Source organism: Cryptomeria japonica, chromosome 2, assembly GCF_030272615.1.
Source record: "Cryptomeria japonica chromosome 2, Sugi_1.0, whole genome shotgun sequence".
NCBI lineage: Eukaryota > Viridiplantae > Streptophyta > Pinopsida > Cupressales > Cupressaceae > Cryptomeria > Cryptomeria japonica.
In genome coordinates, this window is record NC_081406.1 from 97160622 (window position 1) to 97173309 (window position 12688).

General features: G+C 35.5%; 1 protein-coding gene across 3 annotated transcripts in view; it reads left to right on the forward strand.

Moving 5' to 3' along the window:
• LOC131050789 (alpha-aminoadipic semialdehyde synthase) overlaps positions 1-12688 on the forward strand; it is a 293987-nt gene that overhangs the window by 74709 nt on the left and 206590 nt on the right. For all 3 annotated transcript variants that reach the window (XM_057985051.2, XM_057985052.2, XM_059216164.1), the window contains 2 exons: positions 4521-4596; positions 5137-5308. In XM_057985051.2, coding sequence (XP_057841034.2) covers positions 4521-4596; positions 5137-5308 — 248 coding nt within the window. The remainder of the gene's footprint in view (positions 1-4520; positions 4597-5136; positions 5309-12688) is intronic.

Below are 12688 nucleotides of genomic sequence, written 5' to 3' on the forward strand. Positions count from 1 at the left end.
CCACAATCGAACTAGTGCTAAATTAGGTCCAAACTAAGCATACACTGCAATTTGCTATCAATAAACTAGAAATGGTATGAACTGGTATTTCATCAAACATCTTTACATTTCTCCATTACAATCAGTGAACTTCAACTAAAATTTGAGAAGTAGAAACAGAGAAAAATGTTCAAACAACACACAAAGATCCACCATATCTTCAATGAAAATCATGTATTTATTCCATTATAGTCTTGGCAACAATCTTTGATCTCCTCCTACTACTTGCTAATGCTATCAACTGTTAACTATTAACCCTTACAAATGAAAAGAGCAAGCCTTATATAGACTCCTTTAAAACTACCACCTACATACATTTAATATCAACCAATGAGATAATTATATGTCTTTGAATACATATCCTATTTGAGGATGAACCAATGAGAAAATTAGGATGTAACATTTAATTCAATGCCTTCCACATGCCAATTTCCCTCTTTGTAGGGGTCAAGTTGGATGAACTTGGACAAATGGACCTTGAATTATTTAATTCACTGGAGGATGATTAGGCGCCACCTCAACTTCTACACACCTTGTAAACTTTGATCCTTTATCACAAAAGAAGTCCTTGCACTATCAACAATATCTCTTGATACTCAACATCTTCCCACCTTTTGATTGATTGTGTTGGTTTATATTTCCAAATTGCATTATCTCCATCTTCTTCTTTGAAACCCTTTATGATGTTTTGCATTCCACATTCATCTTGGCTATCTTCTTTCATTGTGTTGATCTCCTTGTTGACCTTGTCTTACTTCACATTGTTGTTCTTCACCTTGATCATCCAAGGTCATTGTAGTCAGCTTGTTTTTCATCCTTGTAGAGCAATCCTCCATTGTCGTTTTCTTGAATATCCCCTTCAAGTGTGAATATTGATGTTGTATTCTTTCACATTGTTGAGATATCCTTGCAACGTTGTAAAGCCTTTCATCCTTCATGTTGAAACGCTCTTCTTTGCATGACTTGATCTCCTTTTCAGGTTGTGAATCCTTTCTCCCTCTTCATATATCATTCCTTGCATCCATCAATCTTGACAAAAGAAAAACAAAATACCTTATATTGTAATTGTAAATGAAATCGAATGAAAATACAAGGCAAATAGGTTATGATGAGTGAAAGCTCGAGTCTTGTATTATTAATTCGTGCTATGTAAAACAATATCAACGACAACATCACCAATTCAAAACACTTCCCTCACACATTTTGCAAATAAGGCAAGGCATGTTTATTGGAATTTTCACCCATCCTTGCGATGATTTTCTGAAATTAGAAGGGATCTTGCATTACATTTCGGGTTTTACATGCCTCCATGTATAGTATTTCGGGATTAACATCATCTCATGCATAAGAGGGTGGAAATTTGGGTGGTTCTTGTATTATCGAGTGGAAAAATGAGATTGCCTTGCATTGCATTTACTTCTTCATTCTTTAAGTACTCTCCTCTTTCATTTCAATTGACCTTTTGCAATCTTTTTTTATCTCTTCTATTGGACACCACTCTTTCTTGTTCTTGCAATCAACTTCCTCATTACTGTAGGTCGCATGTAAATTTGCTTTGCTTTGCTCCTTAAAAATGCTTTGAATTGAACTTGAATGAGTGGCAAATTCTTGCTTGATACCTTGCATTTATAGGAATTGATAACTTGTCTCAAGGAGGGTTGGCCTAAATGATTTTAATTTTTGAATTTTAACCTGAATCATTCACAACCATTGAAAAACCCTTTGGAGGTTGGCCTTGAGATAATCAACATGTCTAATAGCTTGCCTCACATGTTTTGCACTTTGTTCTTCTTGATCCAGGTCGGTTTTCCCCCATTAAATTGATTTCCCCTTCATCAAGAGGTCGACTTCCTTTGTTTAAATTGCAATTAAATAGTATATATACAAGGTAAAGCGCTCACCTTGGAATTCACACCTCAAGTCCTCATTTCCCATCAGAAATTCAACCTAGGTCTGCACTTTTAGGTGAGATTCTACTCTTCATGCATATTTTAGGTCGGAATTTTAGGTTGTTCTTGCACTCTTGGATTACAATTTTGAACCAAGTCAGCCAGCCTCACTTGTCCCACTCTAGGCGTAGTGATATCATATATAAGAGAACTCCACTCAGAGATTTCAAGTGTTCAAGAATTGCACTCTTCACTTGATTTCAGACATATTGGGTGGTCAAGAACATAAATCTTGCACCTTGATTCAGAATTTTGGTTCAACTTTCTAACTATTCATTTGTTTTACACCCAAAAATTTCACACTAAGGGGCCTTGAATCTGATGTTGGAGGAGTGAAGAACCTTTTAAAGTGAAAATCTAAGTTGTTGAAAAACAAAGCACCCCCCTCCCCTCCTTGGTGGAAATTCCAAGTGTGAATGCACTCAGGAACCCATTACTTGGGTAGAGACTCAGCTAGTGAAAGAACAAACACTCATTGCAGTGCATAATTTTTACCTATGTAAGAACAAAGCACCCAAGTGCTGACTGGAGATTTGGCTAGTGCAAGAACTCAGGGAACCAGGTTTTGATTTCCATCCTACTCTAGAGGGCTTGTAGAGATAGCTTGATTGCCTTGCTTCTTTATGTGACCTACGACAGTTGACTGTTAATTTGGGCAAAACAAAGGTGATGTTCTTCAATGGTCTTAAGACATCCCACCTTCACCTTTTCTTTAGGGGTGATGAGGTCGAGATTACCACTTCCTACACATACTTTTGGGTCAAGTTCTTCAGTCCCGTTTTTCAACTGAGACCTGCCCTTTAGCCTCACATCAACAAGGGGTATGGGTCTTTGGCCCTTCTTGAAAGTGTTTTTGGCATCACTTCTTGAACCCCACGTCCAAGATGACCCTCATGGACACTCTTATCAGACCTATTGTGTTCTATGGGTCTCTGGTTTGGGGGCCTTCCTTATTAGAGTCTGATTGGGCTTTTGTCGAGCGGGTTTAGATCCTTCTCCTTCCGTGCATCATCAAGTGCAAGCAATCTATTCTACACAATATTATTCTTTTGGAGTTTGGGGCCTGCCCCTTTAGACTGAGGCCATCTTCAATCTTGTTTGGTTCTTGCATCGCCTTCGGGGCTTCGTTGATTCTAGTGAGGGGTGCCACAGTTACCCTTACCTTGCTTACTGATCCTTTGAGTCTATTGCTTCTTCTGCTTCCTTTAGTCGCACACATGGTTGGTTTGCTGAGACTTCGGCCCTTCTTGTGTCAATTGGGATTGAGATGGATTGTCTCCCCCCATTCCAATACTCTCTGGATGCCCCTCACCATCTTCTCCCTTCCACACAGGAGCTAAACAAGTGTATCAGAATGAACATTTATAGGTAGTTCATTCATACCACTTGGGTTAATCCCCATGGTGCTCTTCACCCTAAGATGGCTTTCTACACATAGCACTTTCTTGATTTGGAGGATGGGCTCATTGTCCACCCTTCTCACTTATCTTGCCACTGGTCACATTCCCTCCGGATCCCCCTTGGCTCATTCAACGTGGGCTCTCATCAGCTTGACAGAGTGAACAGGTTTTGCCAATTATGCAGCCTCAGGGCAGCTAAGGTTGAGGAGCATTTCATTTTCTGTTTCTGATCTACTAGGAGATTAGAGGGAGGTTCTACTACCTTTTTGGGGAGGCCTAGTCTCTCTCCACCTTTTTCAGGTTCGTTGATCAGAGGTGCCTGGCCCTCTATCTGCAGGAGGCCATTAGACTTTGAGACCACTCACTTCAGTGTCACTTGAGCCTACAGTCCAGTTAGCTTATTACCTTCTCCTTCGTGCTTCCATCCATGCGTTGTACAAAGAGACAGATTGATCCCTCCTCTAGTCATTCCAGGTCTATGAGGCCCCAGAGGGGCCTTTTATCATAGCAGTCTTCCTCTTCCACTCAGAATCATCAGAAGTGGTCTAGGGCCCTTGTTCTTCCTACGGCTTCCATTTTGGGGTTCTTCTCGGCTGATCCGAATGTTTAGTGGGGGTTTTGGGGCTCCCTTGTTGGGTCCTCCCCTCCTTTTTGTGTTGTTTTTGGTTTATTTCTTCGGGCATTGTTTTTTGGTGTTCCCGTTGTGGGCTGGCCCCTTTTTCTATGTTCTGCAGTCCCTTTAACCTTCTTTGTGGTCACTTGTTGGACATTAATAAACTTATCTTATCTCCTTTCAAGGTTGGAGAATCTGACCTTGACAAGGAATTTTCCTTGTCTTGATTTTGGATTTCCATTATTTTCCTTGACAACTTCTTGACAACATTGACAATTTTGACAACATTTTATTAAATTGACAACATGGTGAATTTCACAATCAATTCTCAGTCTTGACGTTCACTCATGGACTCTGATGAATCATACCCCTAAATTAAAATTGATGCAAGTATGTATGCAATTTATCATAATTATTTTACCATTTATAAATTAAAATTGATGCAAGTAGGTATGTAATCTATCATAGCACACATGAATCTTAACACTAATATATTGTAAATTTTCACCTTCTTTGCAGGAAGATTACTATGCACATCCAGAAAATTATTACCCTGTCTTTCATGAAAAAATAGCTCCTTATGCCTCTGTAATAGGTATGATAAATTGCTAGCTCTCAAAATGTTTAGTATGAATCTCTATAATTAGTATTAACTTGTACAGGCTTTATATTTTATCTTAGTCCATTTTGTACTTTGTTAAGTTGCATGCATGGTAACTGTGTAAACACCTAACATAATCCTTAACAATGTAATCAGAGAATATGTGCATGCAATCACAAGTGTAGAATAGAATTCTGTATTAAATTGAAACAATCATCTTGTTATGTAATTAAGTGATAGGTTTCTTGTGGAAAATAGTCTAGTTGAATTAATTGATATTACTCTAATTGATGCATATAACTTGAGCTGGAAATTCTCAAGTATTTTCTTTTATTTGTTGATTTTTTTTATTTTTAAGAATTTCTCACTTTGCTATTTCATAAGATTTGGGGTTTTCTTTTCAGATGCCTTCCATTCAATATTTTACACACCGTTATTGACCTATCTCTATATGATATTTGAAACATGAATTTTACAATATAAAGAAATTAATTCATTTAAACTATTGTAATATTTGTTGTGCATCTTTTGCAGTCAACTGCATGTATTGGGAAAAACGTTTTCACCGATTGTTGAGTAACAAGCAATTGCAAGATTTGAAGTTGGCTTCAAATCGTCTTGTGGGAGTTGCTGACATAACTTGTGATATTGGAGGTTCAATTGAATGTTTGGATAGAACAACAACAATAGAGCGACCTTTCTTCAGGTAGCTTCATGTTAAATAGTTTACTACTTTTGATGTGTATTTTTAAAAAAATATACTTTTGTGAAAGCAGCTGCATGGAGAATATGGTTTTCTTAAAATTGTCATTGGCTAAATTGAATTGACAGTTGACACATTATTATCCATGAATCATTTCAAAGTCAGATCCTGGAGCACATGAATGGGTTTTCATCTTGATCAAGTTTATTTTTATTTGGAGTTATTACTAAGATAAAAATTGACCTTCAATAAATAGTTGTTTTTTATTTTTACAAATCAGTCTCCATTATCTAACCACACCCTTGTTTATAGTATAGTGTGATAAGTGCACTTTGACAACTTTAATGATTTCTTGAGTTTCCTTCCATGTGTAAAAATCGCCTCCAGCTCCTGAGACATTATATCCTAACCAATTTATAACTTATCTTAAATAGGAAACAATTATGAGATAGTAATCTGCGCTTATATAACCCTAGTAAAATTCCCAAATCTTGTCTTTCTTCGGAATTGCAACTATAACCAATATAAAACAATGCAGATGTTCTCTTATCTTTAGTAAACTGGTCATCTTTAATAACAAATTAATAACCTTTTCTATATATTTCTTTTAATCAGTTACAAATTATAGATTTGTTTGTTACATGTTCTGAGTGTGACACATCATGATCATCACAATCATACGCTTTGAGAGCTATTTTCTCCATGAAGGCTTTTTAGAGTTTTCCTCGATTTTCGTTGAATTTTTCAAATCTGTTGAGTTTTCTAATATTAAGAGGTAGGAATGTTTCACTGTTTTTCTCAATAAATTATTTTATTCTTCTAGATGTACTTGTTTTGTTAGACTTCTTAATTTCTTTCATCTCATATTCTCAAGTATATTTGTGACTCAAACATCAATTTTCATTTGCTTTGGTCTTTATTTCCAAAATCACAATTTGATTATGATTGAAGGTGGATAATGAATGGATAACCTTTTAACATTATGGATATCACCTAGTTTCAGTATATGTCATAACCCCTCTTTGGGCATAGGATTAAATAAAGACGATAATTAAAACATTTATTAATTAACATTTAATAATATTGAAAAATTGTCTCATTTATGAGACTTCACGATTTTCCTTTAATATACAATTATTAATATTTATTATTTATGATGATTATTATTTATTATTATCGTTTTACTTTAATATAACGTTCATATTTCAATTACTAATATTATATTAACTATTAAAAGGAGTTTTACCATTAAACACATAAAATAGATATATTGAAAATATGATATAATATTACACTTACCATATAAAATAAATATAAAATATAACAAATATTGTCAAAAATACATTATATTTATTATTTGGACTAATATCGTATTAATACGATATCATTGATAGAAACCTATCTACAAAATAAACAATTTATGACTACAAACTAAACGCTCTCCTCAACCACACTAAGGTTATATTTAAGTATTGCATTATTTATTAGTTTTACATTTATTATTACAAATTACACAAACGATAAATTATATCATTCCTTGATAATTGAAGGAAGCAGGTTAAGTTGAAAAATAACAATTAATTCAATTTAAAGAAGCAAGCATCGATGGCCAAGGGACTTTTGGTAAACATCGATTAGTTTGTTTAAGACATAAGCCCAATCTATTAAGGCAATGAATGACGAATATGGTTTACACAATGGGAATAATGATTAGTTGGTGATCTAATATAAAAAAGAAAGAGATATAATCTTATATCAAGGTATTGGATATGATCACGAGAATTGATTTAAGAGAGCGATGAAGAACTGGAGTAAGGTCGACTAAGTTTAAGAGAAGTTACATCGATCTAAGTGATAGCCATCACAGAAAGATAAGGATTGCGAGATCGGCTAAGAATAGATAGCAATAAAAGTCATCGACTAATGTTATACTCGATCATATCGGTGGGGATTGGATAGATATCTAAGACTAACGCAAACTAAATAGTGCTAATATTGATTACAATTTAAAGATTAATTATCATGGAATGGTGTGATTAGAAAGTAATTATGAAGACATGAGTTGCGCCTCTACATTGTGACTTATCTTTTCAAATGTAAGTGTATAATAAGGCATTTCTAACAATTCACCAAGGGGGGAGCTCAGAGCAGGTAGTTCTCATTGGAGTCTTTGAACAATAAAGCGGAGATGGTATATGTTCTACCATATGCAAGGCTAAGACACACACGCACATGGAGTCTATTAATCAGGACTTACGTCAAATGAACCTAGGATTATAAAGCATATATACAGAATGAGCGAACAAAAAGAAAAGATCTTATGGTCTTCATATATATGATCAAATCTTTATTTATTCAACACAGAATTATAAGATTACAGTTATATTGCATTGAGGAGATCCTATTGTTGCATAACCAAAGATATATCAGATTGATATTCTTATCTGACGTCCCTTTTGGGAGCAAAGTTTCAGAATTTCTATCAAAACCATAACTATCGAATGCATGGCTATCAAGACCATATTCAAGAAGGACGAACAGACTAATACTCGTTCCATTTATCTATGCATCGATATCTATCTATAGTTGCAAATGGAGATCTATTACCTCGTCCACATTATTATAAACCAAGCGGATATATTGCTCTGTATAAGCGATATTGTGGATCGAGATAATTCCCATCATATAGCAAATATATTATCAGTGACTTAAAGAATCATTTCAGCACTGTTATTTTGTAACATAATTCGTGTAGAATTATATTCATTAACTTAAAATAGAAAATAACCTCTTGCAATTGATCTTTGCAAGATAAATGTCCCTATTTCCTAAGCCATAAAATAAGGGGACATTACAAATGGTATCAGAGCTATGATCTTGCCATCCTGTAGTGTAAGATTGAATGAACGAATTATTCTAGTCAATGAACAGAGGCAAGTACCATGACCGATAAGCAACGAAGGTTCTATCTCGTAAGATGAATTTAAAATATATTATTATCAGTCAAATAGATATTGAATGGGTATGACTTCAGAGTAATTCAAATTAAAATAGTGGAATTATCTCATTGATAACAGTATAATCTTAAAGAAATTGACTAATAATAGATGTAGACTTCACATTCACCACTAGTGTGGGAGAGAGATAGAACAATGAGGTCAGCAGAAACTAGGCCTCTGTCAGGTAGGCCACCCACTGCAGTTGACAAAGGGCTTCTGGCAGGAGGGCCAAGGGGGAGTGTACCGCTGTTGGGCCTAATAAGCGCTACGGGCGTCTCGTTGTGTCTAAATCTTTTCTCTTTCATTAATGGCGAATAGGGAGTTAAGCATAGTCTATTTAATTAATATTCGAGGAAAACATCCAAACATTGTGCTATCTATCCTCTTTGTCAATATGGCTAATCAGACTCATTATATTTACTCCAATTGAAATTCTTAGATACTCTACTTGAGGTTACAATTGGTGAATGATATAAGATACTACCAAGATAATGAATAAAGCAATTGCATATCCAAACCCAGTGAGATAGATGAGGAATTAGGCAACAGGGATAGCAGGAACTAGGCCTCTGTCAGTTAGGCCACCCACTGCAGTTGACAAAGGGCTTCTGGCAGGAGGGCCAAGGGGACATTACAGTATATAATCATATGGAGTTATAGGACTCATGTTTTTTGATATAATATCACAAGTCCACTTAAATTCACAAACGATGCTTGGTTTCACGGTTCACCCCATTAGTTCTAACTTTCCTAGATGCAGTATGGGAACTATAAGAAAATTTTTCTACCATGGTATCAAATCAATATGCACAATAGAAACCAACCAAAATATTCACTTTGAAACAACTATCGAGCATAGATAGAACAATTGATAGAAAGTAGTAGAATCATCAAAGGTATAAAAATATTCCAAGATTAGACAAAAAATCTGCTTGGAGAATAATAAACAAGAACCAACTCCATAAGTGTTTTAAAATATAAAGATAGGGATGAGACACTAGACATATCCAATTTTGAAATTGCTTGGCACTCAAATGTAACCAACTTTACCTCTTTAACAAAAATTAAGAAGTTATCAGTTATCACTTGTACATTAGTGATTAGACAATAGTCAATTTATTAATTGATAATGAAGTGCCTAGTAGTAAGAGGAAAATTGACTCTATCTAGAAGGCACTCATGGTTGAATCATCAAATATTGATGAGAAATTTAGGGTTTATTGGAGTTGGAGTGTTTTCATAAACCAGTTTGGAGAAGTTGTATAAATATATTATGTTTTTCTTTGGTTCATTAAAAGTGTAGAACAACGATAAATCTTAGAACCACAAATTGTTAACTTGCTAAATTAATACACAGCTATTTAAAGCATAGTACTTATGAATATTAATAGGAGAATGACAGAGTAATTAAAGAGATTTTTCAGATGATGTGACAGATGCTTTCTTTATTCATTCAATGCTCTTATAAAAGACTGGAATAAGGGAACAATTCCAACACATGGTCCCTTTTCCCAACCACAAAAGAACTATGTAAACTTGTTGATGATTGCCAAGGATCTCCAACCATTGAGAACTATCAAAACTAATTCAATTATCCGATGAGGCATAGCCATACTCACTGACTAACCAAAACTACTACATACCTAATGTATTTTATTTTATTTACAGCATTCCCCCCCAAAAGTAAAGTAGTCTTCTAGAGAACAAAAATTTGAATAAACAATCATCACTAAGGGATGGAACTAGTAGATGTCCCTAGAGGTTATGTAGACATCGAAGATTGATTTGAATGCTAGGAGAGAACTGCTCATAACTCATACACTTTGTCTATTCATTGTTTCAAGTGATGTGCAGCCAAAAGATCTCATTTTTTAGATGTTTTGATCATTTGCACGACCTCCATAAATTGATTTTTGGCCTTTTCATTGTCCACTTAGATTTTTGATATCTTCTAATCTATCTTAGCACTCTTACATTGCCCCATCTTTGTCAATTGAGCTTGTTGAGCTAATTAGGATTGAAATCTAAGCCTTTGATCTTGTAAGTCCTCCCTTAATTGTTTTGAATTCCTCATAGATTCACTAATTTAAGCTCAAATTTTATCTTGAGGTTCCATCTCATTTTTCAACATGATTTAGAGGTATATGAAGTGATATTTGATGGAGAATGAAGCTTCTAAAGCCTTCCCATCTAATCCTCTAAAGGATGGTGGGACTCAATTAGAATCCATTTGTGTTATATCTCCAATATAACCGTATTCAAGAGAAATAGTTGGATGTGTGGAAGGAGTTCTTGGTCTTCACAAAGGAGGAAGGATGGGTTTGGGTCATCCTCAATCTCATCCATGATGAGTATTTATTCTTGGGCCGACCCTACAAAATCATAACCTGTCAAAAGGAATCCGCTCTCGAACCTGTGGCGTCAAGAGTTCCCATTCATCATTTGCTGTCATAAGGTTATCTGCAAACATCTCTTCACCCGCCTCTTCTACCTATTCCTCTACCAGTTCATCTCTGACAAAAGTAGGGCGTGTATGTCTGTCTGCTGTCCTGGATTGTGTCCTCCGAGCCTGTGGGGGACCGTTCTCACTTTGATTATCCTCTTGTTCTCTATTTTGCCTCGCTGGTGAAGCCATGCGCTCCATCATGGTTGTGAGTGCCTGTAACGTCTGAGCCATCTGCTGCTGCCCAGTAGTCATAACTCTGAAAAATTCTCTAGTCTCCTGATCATCATTATTCCTGTGGCCTCTGGGTGGGCTATTTGACTGCCTCTCACCCATGGCGTCTGGTAGCCTGTCTACCCATTCTCCTTCCAACAATGCCCTTCTGCGTGTGTAATACCTGTGAGAACCAACTTCTTTCTGCTGGATGTAAATTTCGTAACCCTCAGGATGGCAGGAAATTAGCTCTGACACCACTGTAGTATCCCTTGCCCAAACTGACTGATTTTGGCTCAAGGAATATTTTCAAACACTTTGTATGCTGTCTTTCTCTATTCTGATTTTTGTATTTCAGATTGTTTGATACACTTTGAAAGTTGCCAAGAAATTTAGGAAGTTCACAAATGATGTTGACAATACCTCTTATAATGAACTAGTATGCGAGTGCAGTTCTTTTTGGTATTTTCAATGCATATACATGAAAACTAGATATGGAATGCATACCTACAACCAACTGACATTTCGACAAACAACTGGCATGCAACTATTATGCTGATCATATATGCTATTAAAAGGACATTTCGTCAAACAAATGGTATGCAACATATATCTTCTTTATTGAATTCATTCCTAAGTACAATGCTGCTATGGATTTCCCAAGACTAATTGGCTTACAAAAAAAGACTACAGCAATGCCAAATCTGATTCTAAGTTATCACTTACAACAGCCAAATTATATGCCTAAGATTTCAATACTAACTACTAATAGTTGCAAGAGGAACCTGATAATAGTGATGCTCAATGATGGAGATGAAAGTTGCAATCGGAATCAAGCACAAATACTGTAGCGTGGCACTGTTCATGTGCACTGTTCATGCATACTGTAGCAGCAAGAACAAACTTTAAAAAGACGATTACTAATGGCTGCCAATGAATCTTCAGGTCTGTACTCGATAGTCCTCAATATTCTTCAAATCCTTTCTGTTATTCCTTTACTTTAAGCACAAATAGAACTCCAGAGTGAAGCTCTCCTGAAATGCCAAATTCAGTGGATATTTCACCACCTCAAATGGTTGCAACACTGAAGAATTGACGCTCTCCAATGGCTAACTGAAATCAGAAACCCTTGGCTTCTTCTCCCAATTTCATATCAAATGCAATTGACAATAATCCAATGATAAGAAAGAACCTCTCATGTTAATTTATTCTTTCCTTGTAGGAGCTCACTTACTTTTCTTCCCAATGTGGGATAAAAGATTTTCTTATATTTGCACCTTATAATATTAAAGTGACTTTATTATTATAAGTTACTTTATAACTTTATAATAACATTAAAATATTTAAATAAATCACTTAAGTCACTTAAACTTTAATATCTCTTGAAATACTTGTTAGATTGCTATGCCGTCTGAAATAGGAATCTCTCCTCATAATTCCCCATGTGACCAAACACACTTTCTAAAAATAGAAAGGGTCCATCTCTATTACCCCTGACTTACTATACATAGTAAGTATGGCAAATGGAGTCCAAATGATATCGAACAAAGGCCAATTCCCTAAATGTTGGAGAAGAATCAATCCTCAAAAGACCCTCTAACCATCCACATTAGCCTACGAGGGTCCAATTATAGGCTAATCATTGGCTAGCATGATGTCACTAGCTAGAAGGGGACATCACAATATTGACCTTTGTGAGCTCCTATGACAAGAACTACTAGAGAACAT